Here is a 20,319-nt window from a genome sequence, read left to right on the forward strand (position 1 = left end):
CATGTATTTTCTGTTGTATTGGACATTGGAGTAAGTCTTGATAACGTGAATCTCATGGTTGCCATGACAACATATGTTATGGGAATAGGTTGTTTATGATGAAAGCAGCACAAATGTACCATACCGTGGTCCTATATTTGACTACATGTGTTTTTGTTTAGCAGCTGGGATTGGTATGGTACGACCAGCTCAAATGCTTCTGGGAACGAATTTTCTCATCGCAGACAGGCACCTACGGGGAACCCCAATGAGGACCTACGCATCTACTTATATACACCAGCCCAGACCCCTTGGGAACCCAGCAATCTACATGTGTATGTTGAAAAGGGCGACATGTATTGATTTATCTGCTGTCCGGCAAGGTGACGTGGTTGACCTTGTGTCATCGTACGTGTCATGGCACTTTACTAATGATGTCAGTCACTAATTTGTTCAGCCTTGATGGGGTATCCTAGTGGTTAAAGCGTTCGTTCGTCACGCCGAAGACCGGGTTCGATTATTACAATATGTGAAGCTCATTTTTGGAGTCCCTCGCCGTGATGTTGCTGGAATATTGCTGAAAGACGGGTAAAACAATACAAACAGACTCCAGCCTTGATTCGATTATTTACAGACTGTCGTCGTATGAATGGAATAGTACGAGGGGAAAAAACAGTCAACTCCATCGCCGTGGAAATGATCACAAGTGTCGTCGAGGACTGATAACATCAAAATAATTGACGGAACATATCCTATCGCTTCGCATCAAGGGATATGTGTGTTCGATCCTCCCTAAATATTGCTGATAGATTTAAATCTCAATTTAAATAAATTTATACGAATAAAGGCAATATGAAAACCTCTATGGCATGAAGGCGATATTGATGAAAATGAAATGGTTCTTTCTGAATTTACTTAGGACAGTGTGAACCAGACAAACAACTCGGATAACTCTTCTGACAAACTGTCACAGGAAACAAGTTCATAAAAATACTCATCGCGTAGCAGTTTAATACTTTAACAGACAATACCACACACTAGCTATACTTTTAATTCTTCTTTCTACTCAGTGACGTCATATGTCTAAATAAAGACATTTTATAACCCGGCGCATGACTCGAAATGAACATTTGGCTATAAACAGTGTGTACCTGTCTATTTAAAGCCGCTACTGTCTGAGAATAAACCGGATCCTATTATTCATTCAGTTTGTACTGATGTCTGACTGGGACGTTCTCATAAATTATATATCCCACAAAAGTTTAAACCCACTGATGTTTTCAGAGCGATCTTTTGAATAAAAAAGCCTTTGGGTTTAAAAAATGAAACATATAGAATCGTACAGTGCTGTTAAACGTTTGCTTAAAAACTGTCTAGAATTACAGTTCCATGTTACAAACGCTTTTATCAAGTAATGTTTCCATTTATAACGTCTTTGGAGCGTCTAGTCTTTCAAGTGCAATGGAATCCGTTTCGGTGGATAATTGAAATCAGCTCACCTTTATATATTTTCAGGTATTTCATTTACCTTTTCTAAATCAAGATAATTTCATCACCAAATGAACCAGTTGCACAATATCGATTCGGATTTTCTACTTATTCTCTTAAAACTGTTCAAACAAAGAACTGAAAAACACAGTTAGCTCATTCTTACTAATGATTGTACTAGTTCCTAATGACTATACTTCGTATCATTTTTAGGGGACGGGATTGAGCAGAATTCGTTAAAAGCGATTTACATTCTTTAAAACACTAACGAGAGGAAACGATAAGAATGTGGATTTTGTTTATCATGAAACATTCAATGTAAATACAATATTTTAAATTGACCTTTTGCAGACAATTGATATTTACCTGGTGCAGTACACAGACAAAACCGTTTGAAACCTTTGTAGCTTTTTGTTGCATTTTTGTAAAAACATCTGCCATAGATGCCAAGCTAATTATAGCAGAATGTAGGTGTACGTTATGAGACATGTACACTGACAATGACTATACTTAGCTTTAATGTCAGACCTATTCTCCTCATACGGTTCTCCACATATTGGAGGTTATTAGATGACTGAGACTTGATGCTTCGAATTGCGACATCGCCTAGGACGCCTTAAAGCTAGAGAATCCCAGTCATGAGTAAAACGTAATCCATTTATGACAACCAAATTCCGAACATGGTCACAGAAATTTTATCATTAACTTCGTCTCACAATTAGCGATCACGCGCACGTCGACAAGGACACAAAGTCGTTGTTACTTCATTGACCTTAGCATGGCCTTAGTTACTCCAACCGAACGCGTCACGAGCAAGCAATTGCGATGTATCTATGTAATGGAACCATAGTTTGCGTTATGAGACGCGAAATGTTTTTGTGTTGACCTAGGTTACTCCAACCGAAATTGCCGTGAGAATGCTGTCACGATCAGCCTGCATGATGACGGCGAGAGACGTCACAACATGAAGGTACTGCATTCCTCCATGATGGGTGATCTGTCACAGCGGTGAATAGCAATCCCCAGTGGGAAAACTGGTCACGCGTGTTTGCTGACCTCAGCTGGACACGATGACGTCACACATATATGTCGGTCGGAACCCTATCTTCATTCACTCGTTCATAAATAGGATGAGTGAGTTTAGTTTTCAGTTTAGTTTTTTTACCAATATTCCAGAAATGTCACTCTGAGGGACACCAGAAATGGGCTTCAGAAATTGTACCCACGTGGGGAATCGAACCCGGATCTTCGGCGTGACGAACAAACGCTTTAACCACAAGACGAATCCACCGCCCGTTCATAAGTTGAAACGGTGCTGTTGTGTAAAGTTTCCTGGTGTTTTTATTTCTCGAATTTAATTTTCATCATTGTATCGGAAAATTTCGACTTCATAGAACAGTGAGTGATGTTATGTACTGACTTCACAACTAACAAACACAAAAACGCACGCACGGACGCACGTGCTGATGGCAAAAGAGTGAATGGGTATTATTGTACGCCACATATAGCTATATTTGCAGTAGGACGAGAAAAGAGATTCTCACTCACATTACGTTCATGTGTGGAATCGAAACTAGGTCTTCGACGTGACGAGTGAACGCTTTAACCACAAGGCTACATCGCAGACATGTTCACGTACTTTGAGTCATCAGCCTTCACACCTGTAATGTACACCTGTCTATAATGAATCATAGTAATGAAGTTCACCTGGGCCGCCTATGACGTACGTATATTGACGTCATAGCTTCCCGATATAGTACAATGGGAGCATCTCAAATGCAATCAAAACATTAGCCGACATTTGTGCAATTCCCGAGTGAGTGAGTGAGTGAGTTTAGTTTTTCGCCGCACTCAGTAATATCTCAGGTATATGAGGGCGGTCTGTAAATAATGGAGTCTGGACCAGACAATCCAGTGGTCAACATCATGAGCATCGTCTGCACAAATGGGATACGATGACATGTGTCAACGAAGTCAGCGAGCCGGACCACCCGATCTCTACACTGAATGCTCTTAATGTGATTTTTTTTCAAAAGATGAAAAGGTCTACGTTCCAGTCGTTATCACAGTCAAAATATATCTCACAAGGTTAGTTGTGTTTTGAAATGAACTTAAAGAGAATATTGAGTGAAACTCTCTCGAAGTTTTAACATTTAGGGGTATGGCGGTAGGCTCGTGGGGGAAGCGTTTGCTCGTTACGCCCAAGACCCCGGTTCGATAATATAGAAATGTTGAAAGTTGAAAGTTTCAGCCAAAATTATGATTCCGGGTTCATGTCTACAATATGACCAAAGTGCTTCCTCTGTCCTTAGTATGTTGTTAAGTGGTGGAGGTGGTGTAGCCTAGTGGTTAAAGCGTCCGCTCTTCACTTCAATGACTCAAGTTAGATTTCCCACATGGGTACATTATACATGCATTGAGCTCGAGTTATATTTCTATGGCGCCCTTGCAGTATTCCATACCGGCGTTACAGTTTTTGGTGTGACTTATGCTAGAAACCGGACGTATATTAGCACTGTGTTCTGAACTTGATGAATGTGTTTCTGGAGTCTCGCTGAACAAGCAGCGAGAGGATAATGGACACAACATGCAGTCAACACTGACGCCATATCTGGATATGATTTACTGTATTTACAACACGTATCTCCCTGGTTTGGGCTGGTATCCGGAATAGATAAATACAATGAATGTCACGACCTAAATATGAGCGAGCTAATAGCGAGTGCATTTATTAATGCGGAAACTGAGGCTGACACGTAATAACTGATACTTGTAAAAGTACATAGACGAATTGTACTGGATCCCAAACAAGATCTCACAAAGAGAATCGTCACAAAAAAACCAAACCAAAACAAAACAACCCAAAAAACCACACCAAAAAAACAAAAAAAACCCCCAAAACCCAAAACAAAACAAAAAACAACGAAACACATTCAAACAAAAAAAACCCCAAAATAACAATAAACAAAACCAGCCAACCGTAAATTAACATAGAAAACAAATAACAGCAACAAAATACACACAAACACACACACACACACACGCACACACACACACACACACACAGAGAGAGAGAGAGAGAGAGAGAGACCCAAGAAAACCCTCAATCATAGACCTTACGCGAAAAAGCACATAAATAAATATAAATTGAATAAACTAATGGAACGCTGTGTTTAATGTCGTCATATGTAAACAGTGTTTGAGCTTCTCGTGACCCGGACATCGAAGTTACTATCATGAACGATACCCGAAGCATTCAGCTCTACATTTTCATGCACACACACAAAATAGAATCTATTACAAACGCATTGTTGTAGATTATTTAATTTAGTGCTTGTGTATGTTTCATGTGAAATAGATCGAGGACGATCAACCGTTGTTGTCTGTATATTGGTGAAGTTTAAATAAGTTCTGGTGTTATTTACACCTTTAAGCTTTGAATACTTCAACCTAACCGCAATAATAACAGCCCTTGAACTTTCACCGTAAAGGTAAAACAAGTGAAAACAGATCGCTTGCCTCCAAGCAAATGCAAATTTGTTTCGATCAATTACAGGGATTAATCAGCCATATTTACACACCGTGGAAGTGAAAGCAAAGCTACACGCCACAAGTTGACCTCTTACAAGTCAAACATGCGTGCATTATGCTCCACGACAATGTAGCATGCTGAATGTGGTGTGCGATCCGTTAGTAGAATCGTGTCGTTGTCATTAAGGAGACATACCATGACGTCATCACAGTACATTATATATGTGACTATCGAGTATACTACTAATCATCGGGCGGTCCTCTGTCCGCAAGTACTGACGGTTACCTCATTTGTGTTACTAATCATTACATAGCAGTACACAGTACACACCGCATTTCCTCTATTAAACACCGGATCTTAATAAGCATCAGGGGTAAAGCATACGTTTAAGAAATAAGCGCCAGGAACGTTTTTCTTTTTCATAAATGTCGTTACAAATAAATCCTCCTTTGATCCCCAGAACGGAATACTAATCTTTATTCATCAGTACACATTATTACAGTATTTACCCTAATAAACACCGGATCTTTAACAGACCCTCTAATAAGCATCGGGGGTAAAGCAGTTGTTTAAGAAACAAGCGCAAAGTGCAGGGTGGGTGTGTATTTTTTTATTTCTGTAAATGTCGTTATAAATGAATCCTCCCTTGATCCAAACATGGATTTATTAAGGAATGGTCCTTTTGGTCATTACTTCCTGTCCCCCACATGGAATGGTCTGATGGTTATTATGTTATCCTCGAAGATCCAATCATGGCCTTTCATATATGAAACCCATATAGTGTAAATATGTATGGGATCCGATGCTAGAAAAATAAGCGCCGAGTCTTTAATAAGTTTATTGGAAGAAACAGGGTATGTAGAACTTGCGTAACTGTCTACTCCGTCTGAATACAATATCAATAACTCAGTAACTCGGGCCCCCTTAGTCTGCAGGGAACCTACTCACTAGGTGACTTGTTATAGTGACTAGTTCGGAAAGATAGTGTTTGTTACAGATGTTTGTTCCGGAATAAAGAGGTTCCACTATAGTGAACGTTCACAGCTTGTGAACGGGAATGTAATACAGTAGAATACTTTTATAACGAACACGGACATATCGAACTGACGGCTACAGCGAACTGTTTTTAAAGTCCCGAATAAACCACTATATGTTATCATATAAAAAAGTCGTGAATAACGAATTCTCTATAACGAACTTTCCCGCAACAACAAGTGCATCCCCTCGAAAGGCATGTGTATATGCCTTCCACACACATCGGAAATGTGGACAGAAGCTTTTGATACTCGTGAGACTTTTAAAAATACGATATATTCAATGACGAGTGCGTAGTGACGAGTGACCTGTGTACGATTACTGACTTTCTAGTGAAAAGAACGTAATCTGAATGAATGAATGTCTGTATGAATAAACTGAGTAGGAATGCGTTGTATTGTATAGTGTGTTTTACTGTTCTTTTAATGGATTTTCGTGATTAGCGAACTACGGATAAAACGAACTAAGTTCAGTGGCCACTTGTTCGTTATAAAAGTATTTTACTGTAGTATGACGTGGTAATATATCGCGACGTCATACGTCTGCGATCATCATATGTTTTAGATCGGCCATTACGATTCTCATTTATAGCGCGATAATGTGGGAAAATCAAAATCTACTTCCGCGGGTGTTTTGTTCCCGGCTACAGTTAAAATTGTTTTAGAGCAAGGGCCGTATTAACGATAGAAAATGCGGGATATGCGTCTGAATATAACAGTTTATGAAATAAACTTCATCTTGTCTGAAGGTAGGCCGTACAATATTAAATGATTGCATTTATTTTTCGTTCACGAAATATTTTATTGCTATCCGATCGAAAACCCATTAGACCAGGATACAAGATACTACTGACTGCGGCGATAATCAACAAACAACTTTAACGGCATCAGTTAGTTTAAATAAGGAATAAGTTATGTGTCACACTAAGCAATATTCTAGCAACATCATGGCAGGGGACAACAGAAATGGGCTTCTCGTTTTGACCCATGTGGGGAATCCAGCCCGGTTCTTCGGCGTGACGAGCGAACTCTTTACCCACTTGGCTACACCATCACCCCTCGTTTAAATAACTGTAAAATGGTAATTGTAAAGATAAAGAAATAACAGTTTGTAGAAACTGAAATAAAAGACTGTGTGTAGTGTCTTTATAGAAATTTTGAATAGAGAAATGAGAGCTGATCAAATGAAATCTCACAGAAGAATTAACAATTGCAACATCACAACTTGACCCTGTCGTAGGATTTATCACATGCAATACCCGTGAATAACCACACAGCATGCCCTCGTGGTGTTTCCAAGGGAGTTCCACAGTCACAAACACTGTCAACGTTGCCACGGTAATGCTGAATCCTAACATGACTTGACTTCAGTAGTGAAGAGGTCACAGACCCATAATACATACAGACATAGTATAGATGATATTTCCGCAGAAACTTCAGATGATGTTGTACTATCAGTTTATGATAAATTGTGCTGAACCCCCGAAAATATTGATGAAATTGTATCTGTGGTCACCATGTAAACAGATAACCCGTGGATCCGGACATTGTTCCCTATTTTTTTCTAGTTTTTTTCACAAGTTATGCGATACAAAGTTTGTCAAGAAACATGCCATTCAAAAATAAAATAAAGCAGCGCTTGTCCTTTCATGTGATCCCTTATGTGTTCCAACAGTATACGTATTTGACGGACTCATCAATAGATGTGGATTGTTAAGGATTTTCTTGAGGTTTAAAAGCTATACAAAAGTGGACTGAACATGTGACTTAGTTGACTGATTTTAGGAACCAGGTTTCTTCTACACCTAGCGTACTGACCTTACACGTTACATTTTATACTGGTCACTTTTACCATCTACTCTTGTCATTAACAGTTGATGTGAGTGAGTGAGTGAGTGAGTGAGTGTGGTTTACGCGGCATTCGCAACATCCCAGCAATATCACGGCTGGGGACACCAGAAATGGGCTTCACAAATTACACTCATATGGGAAATCGAACCCGAGTCTTCGGCGTGAATAGTGAGCGCTTTCACCACTAGGCTACTAAACTGCTCCTGAAGTTATGTAGAGTACATACTCTTTGATCGGCAGTATTTGATATTCTAGAGATGTTCACCTGCAACGGTTATCCCGTCTGAGGTCTTGCTAATGGAAGCATTGGCAAACGTTTCATGTCGGGCAGACGGTAATGATTCACTTCATTCTGTTTCAACTTTTTGTGCTTATGCATCAGTGATGCTGAAAGTCTAACCAACTATTGTGTGGAGTGTATATGCTTGTTTTGAAAACGGTTTCGCTGCACGACCCAAATGTTAATGATTGTTTTACCGATGTGCCATAAAGATTGCTGTTGGACGTACAGAACGTGATAGTGGAGCTGCAGGACTGACAGAATCGAACCCAGACTTTGATAGTGTGATGTTGAACCCCACAAAGACCAGCATTTCAGCCTTCAATCGCTGCATTGGCCAGGAACTTGCATTTGTAAGTTAGGCGTGGCTGTCAACGAAGTTGCTTTTTGCATACCAAATCTATGTGCTGTGTGGCTGGATTGAGAAGGTCTAACGTGTCCTGGGGAGGAGTGACTTCATTAGCCGTTGAATTTGACCGTCAAGCAGTTCATCATGGGTAGTCATAGTATGCAATGTGGTGTGCACATGTGTTCTAAAGTGTATATAAGTATTTGCATCGTGTTTGTAGTATTAGACAATCTATGACTTCTGAATCGTCTTGTGTCTAAATGTGTTAAAATATGTTTTTATACATAAAAAGTTAATATTAACACTTACTTGATTACTATTTTTATGTTTTCCATGGCAACCTATTGTCGCAATAAGGCTATTATCAGAAATCAGTTAATTTTGTTTCCATGGTAACTCAACACGCCTTGTGATGCTATATTCAGAGTCGGAAAACAAACTGTCATTCCCAATTCATGCTCAATGAAAGCACCACAGATACGTGCAAGATGTAACAGCTAGCAAAAGATCGGCACCAGCTATGCGATACAAAGATTGGAAAGAAAACTTGAAGAAAAATATAGGAACGCGTGTTCTTCATGTGATAACTTATTTTCCCCGCATTGCATATTCTTGATGGTAACAGTATGTTCTGTGGGTAGGCGCCATGTTTGTGACCATGTTGTACATTTAATAGTATGGTGTAATGTTGGTTTATAAGTTCGTTCCTTAAAATGGGGATATCTAAAAGTTGTTCTTCGGGTCTTATCTTATAATATGAACAACTGAGGCTTGTTCTTATGAGTCTTGTATCTGATAATAGGGATAGCCAAACATTGTTCTATAGGATCATATCTTACAATGGGAATAAACTTAACATGCATTTTAGGATCTCTTCATCTAATGGGGGAATACCGAACCTTGTTATTTAGGATCTTATCCCATAACGTTGATAACCGACGCTTGATCTTAGGGATAATTATTATTTTATGATGGGAAAGCCTATTGCCAGTTCTGTAGAATCACATCTTATAATAGGGACAACCCAAGCTTGTTCTTATGGTTCCTGTCTCTGATAATGGGGACAACCGAAGCTTGTTCTTATGGTTCCTGTCTCTGATAATGGGGACAAGCGAAGTTTGTTCTTTTGCTTGATATCTTACAAAAGGGAAAACCTTAGCCTGCATTTAGGATCTTTTCATGTAAGAGGATCTTTTTAGGATCTGATAACATTGATAACCGAAGCTTGATATCAAATTATTATCTGATAATAGGTATGCCTATTGCTAATTCTCTATGACCTTCTTTTTATAATAGGGATGCTTATTGCTAATTCTCTGTGATCTTCTTTTTATAATAGGGATGCCTATTATTAATTCTCTACGATCTTCTTTTTATAATAGGGATGCCTATTGCTAATTCTCTATGATCTTCTTTTTATAATAGGGATGCCTATTGCTAATTCTCTATGATCTTCTTTTTATAATAGGGATGCCTATTGCTAATTCTCGATGATCTTCTTTTTATAATAGGGATGCTTATTGATAGTTCTGTAAGGATCTTATCTTATAATACGGAATCATATTGCTACTTCCGTAAGATCTTATCTTACAATAAAGATATGAACTGCGAGGTGTTTAAGATCTTATTTTATAAAAGGGAAAACTGAAACTTGTTTAGGATCCTAACATTGAAAACCGAAGCTCGATGTTAAGAATATTATCTTATAATGGGGATCTCTATTGCTAGTTCTCTAGTATCTTAACTTATACAGGGGATGCTTACTGTCAGTTCTATAACGAACTTATCTTATCATAGGAAATCCTATTGCTAGTTCTCTAGTGTCTTATCTTATACAGGGGATGCTTACTGTCAGTTCTATAACGAACTTATCTTATCATAGGAAATCCTATTGCTAGTTCTCTAGTGTCTTATCTTATACAGGGTTGCTTACTGTCAGTTCTACAAAGAACTTATCTTATAATAGGAAATCCTATTGCTAGTTCGGTAGGATATCATCTTGTAATAGGGATGCATATTGCTAGTTCAAATAACATGATATTTTCTGGATCGTATCCTATATTATAATATAATATGTAATGGTATTGGTATGTTTCTAAGGTATTGTTCTACTGCGGAACGCGTAGATATTATAGGGCTCAAATGAAGGTCCTTTTTGCGATTAAGTTAGAACAAAGTTGCTCTCTGTTACACAGGTTTCACATTGACTGGCTCAATACCATTTTATCTGTATCAATATCTGGCTCAATACCTGTTTATCTTTATCATAGACAAACACTATTTAGAAGAGTAGCCTGTATTTCGGGTTAATAGTTTCCATTCCTTCGAGTGTATTTGCTATCAGTGGGGCAGGATACGCTTACCTCTTCGCGATCACCTTGGCGATCACTTTGTGTCATGACCCCAATGTATTTGATTGTCAGCCCAGGGCCTTACTGCCAGAGTACAGTCAGAATCGTACATCCGACCCTCCTTTTGGCAGTGATTTTTTTATGAATGGAGAAACCCTTTTCTCTTCTGTTTTAGTGTGAATACACTGATAACGTTGAAGATAACTAACTCTACCTGTTGTAGAAATTCCGGGTAAATAAAGAAATTGTTCATATTCGAAGTATGGTAATAATATGTGAAATAAAAGTTTAGCCAGTAGAAACGTATATAGAGTGAAAAGCTAATATATTATCTACAATTAAAGAGTTTAGCAGCTAGTGTAAGACAATAATCGCATATTGACAACGTAAACAATGAAAGAGACAACTGAATGAATGAAATAGACAACAAAGACGACGCCTCATCCATATGATTGATGAGAAGAGACATAAACTCGACTACCTGTCACGATGTCAGCGCTTCCTGAGTCATCGCGCTTGCGTAGAAAACCGGTCACGTGACCTGTAGGACGTGCGGGTCGTATATGAGTACAGGTCTGGGATCTTCACGTCACTTTACACAGTATTCTCAAGAATGAAGCATCTCAGGGTTTCGTTAATAGTGATATTATTAGTCGCCTGTAATGGTAAGTGATTTTTAAATATTTTCAGTCTTGAATGTTATACAGAGCAGTGCATCTCTTCCATCGTGTCATCATTTGTCATCCAGAACACGACTTTATAGCCCTACAGAAACCTAAAATGCTAATTGTGAATGCGATTGTGGCAAGTATTCACGGAAATAGGTATTTGAAACACTGGATGTCAATTCATTTCAAGTTATCTTGCGTCTTTCTTTTAAAGGTATGTAAATGTCATCTGTGTATTTGAACGTATTCAGCGTAACGGTGAGAAATACACTCTTGTGTTGATACACATGGTATAGATGGTATCGTCACAAATACAAATATGCTTCGATTATGTCATGTTTAGAAATTTGGAATACTTGCAACTGAAACAGATTCACAAGTCAGTTGCGGCCGAAATGTACAATCGTCTATTGTTGTTTTGTGGTTTGCCAATCAGCCTGTCACTCGAGAACGATTGACAGTCACTGTTGTGTAACAATCGGTTCGTGAAAAGAACATGTCAACGAGATAATTGCACGTCTACATTGTAAATAAGACTTTTAATCTTCATAACGTATATTTCAAATTAGTATTTACATTCCAGTTGATATTATGTGTACAATACACATCAAAAGCAATTTTGTAATTTCACTAAAATTCCAAATTTATTGCAAGAAATTACCAACATTGTCGTAATCTCCTAGAACGGTTATGATAATCATATCAATGTACTTATTAATATGTATTTTGAAAAAAGGTATTGAAGCAGGACCGTGTCTTGCAACATATGGACAAAAAACTTTTAACAAAGCATAGTTTTACAATTTTCCCGGTGATAGACATTTCATATCACTATCATGTCTGTTTCACAAATATATCATCCATGACTGACATCAGTCATGTCAATTTCAATGTAGTGTTTGCTGTCGAGCTGACTGGGTGCTTGGTTACTGACGTAAAGAGACGTTTATTGTAAAACGACTTCTAGAGTGGTGTGTGAGAGGGATTGCTGTCACGATCTGTCGTTTACGGACAAAATCCCGATCCACACGAAGGACATTATAGGCTGTATATATAATTAATCGTGGTGTAGAGTTTAGGTCTTTTGAAAAGGTCAAGTTTGTAATCAACAATATAGAGTTAGGTACATCATGGAGATGAATATACATGCGAGGCGTAATACGAATTCTTCGTAAGATACATTAGTACACCAGTACATTTATACATCATCTCTTGGTACGCATTTAGGTGCGATTCTAGAAGAACAAATTCTTCTTCTAGGCGTGATTGAGGTACGGGAAAAGTTCAGTATATAACTGATTTTATTTTTGATTTGTTTATATCTGGATGTGATAGCTGAAACATTCAGAAATATTGGCCGCATTTAAATCCTGCATTCAGACTATACTGAACAGCAAAAGAAACGCAACCGGCTTAAACAGAATATAAAAATATGCGTACATCCTTTTATGAGATTTCATTTTTAAAAATTTGCGTTTCTTTTGCTGTTAGGTATATATTCATTCAAGCAACCGTGGTGTAATAAAGAAGACATAAATTTCATTGTACAAAGAGGCATTAAACTCCAACCCAACATTCCGGTATTATTTCCCGTTCAACTATAACAACGTGAGTGAAGGTGGTTCATGTAAAGCATCCCGATGGTGCTTTAATTATGCTAATGTTAGACGCTGAGGAGCAACGTAGATCACTGAGGAAGTCGTTCACGCCCCTAGTCATTTAATGTTTACATGGTGCTTGCTACCTTATGTCATATTACTTCAACTCGTAAATTTAACGAAGAGTCTTCCTTCACAGCGCGCCATTAGTATCGCTCTGAAGTGGAAAACTTACTGGATTTTAACAGACGGAAACGTTTGTGTATTTATTCGTTTCAATTCAAAATATTACACTCAATAATTTGCTTATGAATTTGAGATGCCTTTGTACTGCTTTGTACAAGATACAGTAAAATTATTTATATGAATATATACGTGTACGATACACGATTTATAACATTTTATCTTTTGATATGTATCATTGATTATTGTTTCAGACCAAAATGTATTTACAAATACAACATTTCACTATTATACTGGGTTATATTTCACCAAGTAAAATTCTGTGGGTATTTTGTATCTGTTGATCATATTTCAGTCTTGTATATTTGAGTATCACGTTATTTTGTTTGCAGGAAAACTCGATTCTCATTTGAATATTTCAAACGTGAATGGTTGCATGCCAAACATAGTTGACATAGGACACAGTAATTAATCACCTGTCAATCACACATTCTCTTCGACTGACCCTATGATTGATGACTGCATTACGTGGACGTGCTTCAAGCAACGGTACATGAAATGTACAATGAAGACTTCTTTATGGTGTTGTATGTTTTGACAGTTGTGATAAACTGCAAGAAACAGAGATACACAACGATGTCAATGACGTCTTATAACCAAACTGGAGATGTTACGTCATGTGACATGCAGGAGGTTATTATTTTATTCTCAAAGAATGTTTATAGCATAAAAGAAATATAAAAACTGTGAATGAATGAGTGTGGAGCTACGCCGCTTTTAGCGATATCCAAGCAATATAAAGGAGAGGGACACCTAAAATAGAGCATATTGTTCCCAGGTGGGGAATCGTACCCGGATCTTCAGCGTGACGCGCGGACGCTTTAAACATTAGGCTACCCCATCACCCCTAGCCTTCCAATAATAGAGGCTAGTGTACGGAGATTTGTGTCTGTTTCCCCAACTGATTGAACAAAGACTGTACACAGAGATATCTAATATGATGATTGACATTGCTATGTATTATTGGTATAGACCACGCCTTGTTATGCGGTCGTTATACGTGCTGATATGTAAACCAGTTATTATCGATCATGTCATGAGAAACGTTACTCGCCTTGTCCGGAAACTACACGTGTTTCCGGGTTGTCCCAAATGAAATATACCATTAGATAAACGTTCGGCCATTGGATTTGCAAGATTGTTAAAATGCAAATGATGAAGGGAAGGAGGAAACCGATGATGAAGAGAAATTAAGGGAAAATATGAAATTCATTCCATTCCTTTGGAAATGTTTCGTCTGCATGGATATACATTTGTTTTTCTCACATAGCGTTGCCTAGTGGTATGCACGTAATGTGGAATATACCTTACTTCTGTAGAGTGGTATATTAGAGTTTGAAGATTTCATTAGTCGCAGTACCAAAACGATTGATGACAAAAAACTTGCATTCTGCTAAACATTCGAAAACAAAAGCATTTCATCTCAACGTGGTGTTTGGCAAATACCACAGTTTGAATGATATATTTTTGTACAAAACGAAATGTATAGGAGGTTTGTGGAAATTCGGATAGTTGAGCGCTTTACCACGCTTCACTACAACCATGCTTCAAAGTTTCAAAATAAGAACAATCAGCGTACGGGTCGTTCTTAGTGTGTTACCACAATTGCCTGTCACTTATGAAAAGCGTGATTGACGTTTCCCCTGGCAACCTAAAAGTTGTAAATGCGTTGACGAGGACAATGGCATGTGAGTCATACCTTCAGGCTAGGCCCGATTCTTCTGAAAGTGAAGTACCGAGAAAGATCATTTTACTTTTTATTGATTTTTACTGAAAGTAACTTGAATACTTTCCAGAGTACAGTATCTAATCACAAAGTAAGCGATCTAACCCACTCAGCCACCCAGACTTCCACAAAATAAACTGGTAGTTTATATCTAGTATATAAACGGTTCCAATTGCCGAATATATGAATACACACAGTAAACAATCAAACAAAGATGGTTTGGCTATAAAACAAGCGATTCAAACTAAAACTGATAACGATATAAGAATATACACGTCATTCTGTGGAATAAAAAAGAAGTAGTTTTCCATACAGTTTTATGCTTTATATAGGCGTGTATTCTTCGGTATGTAGAATTATATTCGCACAAGATTTAGGAGGAATGTCATGCTCAGACAGGTGCTTACAAAGGCATCTGTATGCTCATTATGCAACTGACCATAGCCTTACGTAATGGTTTAAGTCAGTGCACATGAGGTCCGCGGAGGTCAGTAGGGTCGCACTGTGAAATGAGCCTGCGGTATTTACGACGATCAGGTAAATAATGACTTCTGTACGCGACGCGGATAATTAGGCAATTAGCGTATGGTGTCAAGCCATGCTTGATTTACAGGTGTTCATTCCACTGCGACATTGATTAACACGTGATGACAACACTGTCCTGATGAGTTAATATCTACAGTCGAGCACCGCTGTGTCGAATTCTCATATCTCGATATCTCAGTTGTAACATCTAACATGTAACATGTAACATCTAACATGTAACATCTAAGTCCCGGCAAAATCCTTCATAATTTATTAGTTTTCAAGCTTTTCAACTCGATACGGATGTCTCGACTTTTCGGATATTTGGATATAATTTCATGGTCCCAACAAGATAAATTACACTTTTAATTCGTTATCCACCTACCTTTCATGGGTCATTATCCCAGTGAATTGAAGTTTCAACACGTTTAGACACATTTCGGCATGAATCAAAGAGATGCAGTAGTGTAAACTAATTTTACTATTCCTACTTTTACAGGATTTTTTCAAACCATTCAAAAGAGTGGGGTGGGTTGTTTTCATAGAGATGCATTTGTACATTAAACACAGATCTTTATCTTCAATAAAAAGTGTGAATGTTTTAAAAATATGTTTCACGAATAACACCAAAAGGTAAAATGCTAAATTTATATATTCGTAAAATAGACATTATTTTGACACAACTTGTCAAAGTATAAAATGTAGAATATACATTAAGTATGGGCAAAGAAACGAAATTTTAGATAGATATCCTTGTTTCGTTGTCAAGCAAGTTTGTTCTGTCACTAAGTACATTTTTTTTAAGCAAGTATATTCTGTCAGTGTTTGGAGAAGGAAATAACACAACTCTCCTCTAATCTGTAATTGTTGAAAAAAGCCCATGTGGCCTCGGGGCTCAACTGTTGCACATCCCGTGGCAATCAAACTGGATGTTTATTGCGAAGTCAACGCGTTGGCATGGAAACACAAAGGAACCTTACACACACGGACAAACACGATGCCTCTAATGTATGACTGTTTATAGCAAGTAACATATCTGATGACAGGTGTAGTTTTATGAGATGAGATCATGATGCCATCATGACGTTCGTATATGGCCTAAACGCCGGGCCGGACCGGGCCGGACCAAGCCGGGCCAAATATATGATGGCTAATAAATCCATTAACGAAAACCATGCCTAGAACTAATTAATGCAACATACACTCATGATCATAATTATCAGTCAGGAGCCACAAACCATAATAACTTCATTACGAGAGTATCACTTAAAATTCAGTAACACGAGAAGCCTGTGAACTGGCTGACCAAGGCTGTATCTAAAAGAGGAATCGTTAAACCCTATGATGTGGGTATTTGTGCAGGCGAGGTTCGACCGTTGGGTGGCCTTGCACATGTGACGCTGTCTCTTGTTTCTTGTTTTCAGCCATAATTACAGTTTGTGTGCCCATAATTCATTCTTGTATTCCCTTAATGTTTATAGCTTTTTGAAACTTTAGATAATATGTCACAAATTCAGGTTGTCGTAAGAGGCGACTAACGGGATCGGGTGGTCAGGTTCGCTTACTTGGCTGACACACGTCATAGGTTCCCAGTTGCGCAGATCGATGTTCATGTTGTTGGTCACTGGATTGTCTGGTCCAGACTCGATTATTTACAGACCGCCGCCATATAGCTGGAATATTGCTGAGTGCGGCGTAAACCTAAACTCACTCACTCGCTCACAAATTCAGGACACATAATTTACACCGCTTTTCCTTTCGGAGTTGGCACCTGCTATTTCTGTACATAACGCATGTCGAGGGGAAGTATTGTAGTAGTTTAAGTTGCTTATCAATAGAAGTATTTGTCTGGCCAATTAATCGGAAGAATGCTGTTATCAACATACATGTCGCTGTATGACAATCGCGCCTTTCTACATTGACGAGGTGACTTCTTGTGGATTAAAAGTTGAAGATATTATGTCTTCCCCAATGTCTTGATGCACTTATCGTTACCGGTGAAGGTCCGAGTTAGAACTGATTACGGTAACCCATGCTTGTCGTAAGAGGCGACGTACGGGATCGGGTGGTCGCTGACTTGACTGATAGATGTCATCGTATCCCAATTGCGTAGATCAATGTTCATGCTGTTGATCACTTGATTTTCTGGGCCAGACTAAATTATTTACAGACATCGGGCGCCGGATAGATAGAATATGAGTGAGGCGTAAAATTAAAGTCAATGACTACATTTGTGGTAAGACTTAACTAACGTATATAGGTACTCAGGTAATCTTGGTTAATTCAGGTCATCGTGGATCAGTGCTGAAACGTGTCACTGGATTGTCTGATACAGCCTAAATTAAACCCCTAATAAACAACAACATGTGCATATACGTTAGAAAAGTTTGTGCATTCAAATTCAGTTTGTAACTATTTTTGTTATCCTCAGTATTAGCAGATGACCATGATCCAAGCCATCCTCATGACAAGCCAGACGACCCACGGTTACCCAAACAAGATGACGACGACACCGGAAGTGATAACGGAAATGGAAACGATGCATCTTGGAATATCCCAGGGGGGAATTTCCCTCAAGGACCCGAAAATACCGGGAACGGTCTGGACAGATTAACCGACAGGTTTGAGGAGATGTTCGACGAAGATAACGGACAGCAGGGATCAGAATCAGCTGGGATTCAAAACATGTTCAGGAACCTTGGTCAAATGCTGGCCAACCTCAGACGATCCCAGAACGCCAATCCCAGAGGTGACGTCTGCTTCTGTTTTGATGAATATTTCTGCGGCAGTAATCACAATTCACAATTTCAGGTGTTTTAGGGGTGGTGGGACAACCCTCAAGGTACAACTTGTTCATCTTCACCTTGTCAAGTGAATATTAATGCATAGTCTGACCGTGACACATCTGGTTGGGTCTATTTACTGCGAAGGAGTCGAGACAAGGCTGCCGAGACAAGGCTGCCATTGACATCTCCGTGTCGAGAAATCGTCAGCAATGTCTTTAATGAAGACGCTACTGATGGTTTCATGTATTCGATGTCTGTACGTTTCGCACGAACGCAACATTAATGATATTCTCGAGCTCTGCTCCCCTGTTTAATGAAGTGAACTCGACCAGCAGTTTGTGCAATTTGACCTCCCAGGTTATACATATGTAGAGTAGCTGAGGTCAAGCTGAACAAGCTGTGCAATGTTTGAAACCCGCTTCTGTTGCCACTGCCATAAATATTACTGGAATATTGCCATATGCGGCGTTGGAATTTGTCCTCATCAACCAATGCTTGTCGTGGGAGGCGAGTAACGGGATCGGGTCGTTGCGCTCGTTGCCTTGATTGACACTTGACATAATATCCTTGTTGCGTAGATCGATGCTCATGCTGTTGATCACTCGATTATTTACAGAGCGCCGACATATAGTTGGAATACTACTGAGTGCGGCGTTGAGCAACAACCAAACAACGTATCTAACAACATTGTTGAAAACATGAGTCCCAGTAGTCTAACGCGACACAATGTGCCGTGCGGAGATGCATCCCAGTCTCACTAGGTACTTACAAACTGGAGTCCTCAATTCCCCTTTTTATCACTCAAATTATATTTCTAGGTTTGGAGCACCAATATGTTTTCGTGAGTTTCTCCTCGATGGTACACGTCCATGGTCAGAATCCATCCAGTCCTTGATTCCCCACGTACCTCACACGAACCGAAATAATCCCAATATACTCACTCCCTCAATCTTAATTTCAGATGAAGGTAGCCCTATTCCTCTTCCTCAGCCGTTCGCGAGCAACCCGTGCTTTCAGAGCCAGGAGAAGATCAAGGAATTCTCAGACGAGATGTCGGACCTTTTACCAGAGGCAGATATCACAGAGAACGTTGATGCGGGAGATGATTTCATGGATGGTCCGGATGATGAACCAAGTGAAATTATAGAGAAGATGTCGGTGAGACGCTCAGACCTGTAGAAATCTGTTTAGACAAACATATTACGGCTTCGTTACCTTTGTTAAGAAACACCCCGATCACACTGTTCCCTAAACAACAACAACCAATTACTTGTTTACCTATCAACTACCTTATCAGTCACATAGCTAATAGTAAAAATACAATAATAAAACCAACAGATTGTATCCCAGTTGCGTAGGTCGATGCTCATGATATCAATCACTAGATTGGGTGTTTCAAACTCAGTTGTTTACAGACCGCTGTCATATACCTAGAAGTTCTTGGGACTTAAAACAACAACAAACCAAAATCATAATGTACTCCTTTCAACGGTAGCATTGTCTCTTAACAAAACAGCTATGCGTATTCCTGTCAAATAACTCAGTCTTTGGTTCTAATGTGACATAAGATCAATATTTCACATCTTTACCTGATGACATCAATACGACATCATATTACTGACACTGCATGATCGACAATATCCCATCCATAAAGCGATTGTTTGTATTTTTTATTTTGGGGTTTTGTGCTGAAAAAGTCTTTTTAACGCGGACCTTTGTATATATGCAACAAGGTGTTTGATTAGCTTGGTGGTCCTAACTATCGATCGTTAAATGGGAACCCATGGTCGACACTCAAATGGGTGCAATGTATCGCTCCCAATACTGGCATGGGCGTCATCAGTATACTGAGGTGATGTAACCTTACTCACTCACTGATACAGACTTCAGCAAAAGTCTTCAGAAGAAT

The 20,319-nt window shown here is 38.9% G+C and overlaps 1 protein-coding gene across 1 annotated transcript in view; it reads left to right on the forward strand.

The window, feature by feature from the left end:
• Positions 1-11,390: 11,390 nt before the first annotated feature.
• The window catches only part of LOC137284702 (otoancorin-like), a 35,421-nt gene continuing 26,492 nt past the window's right edge, over positions 11,391-20,319 (forward strand). The window contains exons 1-3 of the mRNA XM_067816615.1: positions 11,391-11,529; positions 18,056-18,373; positions 19,372-19,568. Coding sequence (XP_067672716.1) covers positions 11,478-11,529; positions 18,056-18,373; positions 19,372-19,568 — 567 coding nt within the window. The 5' untranslated portion in view covers positions 11,391-11,477. The remainder of the gene's footprint in view (positions 11,530-18,055; positions 18,374-19,371; positions 19,569-20,319) is intronic.

This window comes from Haliotis asinina, chromosome 5 (genome assembly GCF_037392515.1).
Source record: "Haliotis asinina isolate JCU_RB_2024 chromosome 5, JCU_Hal_asi_v2, whole genome shotgun sequence".
Lineage (NCBI taxonomy): Eukaryota > Metazoa > Mollusca > Gastropoda > Lepetellida > Haliotidae > Haliotis > Haliotis asinina.